This window comes from Penaeus monodon, chromosome 23, assembly GCF_015228065.2.
Source record: "Penaeus monodon isolate SGIC_2016 chromosome 23, NSTDA_Pmon_1, whole genome shotgun sequence".
NCBI classification, from domain to species: Eukaryota; Metazoa; Arthropoda; class Malacostraca; order Decapoda; family Penaeidae; genus Penaeus; species Penaeus monodon.
This window is the reverse complement of record NC_051408.1, coordinates 20,968,456-20,969,343: the sequence shown is the minus strand read 5'-3', so window position 1 is coordinate 20,969,343 and position 888 is coordinate 20,968,456. Positions and strand designations below refer to the sequence as shown.

General features: G+C 43.8%; 1 protein-coding gene across 1 annotated transcript in view; it reads right to left on the bottom strand.

Moving 5' to 3' along the window:
* Nucleotides 1-888, bottom strand: part of LOC119588175 (Down syndrome cell adhesion molecule-like protein Dscam2) — a 30,461-nt gene that overhangs the window by 13,938 nt on the left and 15,635 nt on the right. Inside the window, exon 5 of the mRNA XM_037936878.1 lies at nucleotides 449-588. Within this exon, the coding sequence (XP_037792806.1) occupies nucleotides 449-588 (140 nt within the window). The remainder of the gene's footprint in view (nucleotides 1-448; nucleotides 589-888) is intronic.

The window sequence follows — 888 nt, the reverse complement described above, 5'->3', positions numbered from 1 at the left end:
TCAGACCTTGTATTTTGTGGACCTTGGCTACAAAGAGGGAACAAAACATTGGTTTTATATGTTTCTTACAAATCCCACGGTAGTTCCATCAGTGTGATTTTCATCTATATTATTTCTATTGTGATACAATAAAACTCATCATATAAAAATGATTAAGAAGCAAGTTGTAACAAAACAGATAATAATAATGACTAAAACTCTTCTGGCGGAATGTAATATTGCTATATGTGTTACGTGGTAAACTACTGGCCCTTTTTTTCTCCTTAGTCATTCCCTTTTCTTTTTCTCTCCCTCCCTCCCCTTCTTCCCTCCCTCCTCCCCTCCCTCTAACCCCCATTCCTCTCTCCCTCTCACCTTTCCGTTCTCCCTCTCTCCCCCTCCTCTTTGCTCTCCATCTCCCTTTCCCTCTCCCCATCCACCCTTACCTCTTTCTCCCCCTCTCCCTCACCTTGGACAACAAGCGTGACGACGAAGGAGTCCCTGCCGTAAGAGTTGGACGCCGTGCAAGTGTAATCTCCCGCGTCCTCCATTTTGGCCGCAGGGATCGTCAGCTCGCCTCGCACGCCGCCGTCGACCTCGCGCACCACACTGGGGCGGAATCAGGCACCAACGAATAGAATACATTAGAAAGTGAAAAATGTTCCTGTATTATTAGCCCCACACCAAGAAATGATCGTATTTTATTCGCTTTCCCCTTCCCTCTAGAAATGACTATTTCTAGAGGGAAGGGGAAAGCGAATAAAATACGATCATTTCTTGGTGTGGGGCTAATAATACAGGACATTTTTCACTTTCAGCGAAAATGATTGGATAACGATTACTTCTTAGAGAAAGAAAGAAACATTTGAAATACAATAATCTGTTGGTGTAGGTATAATCACCTCAGAA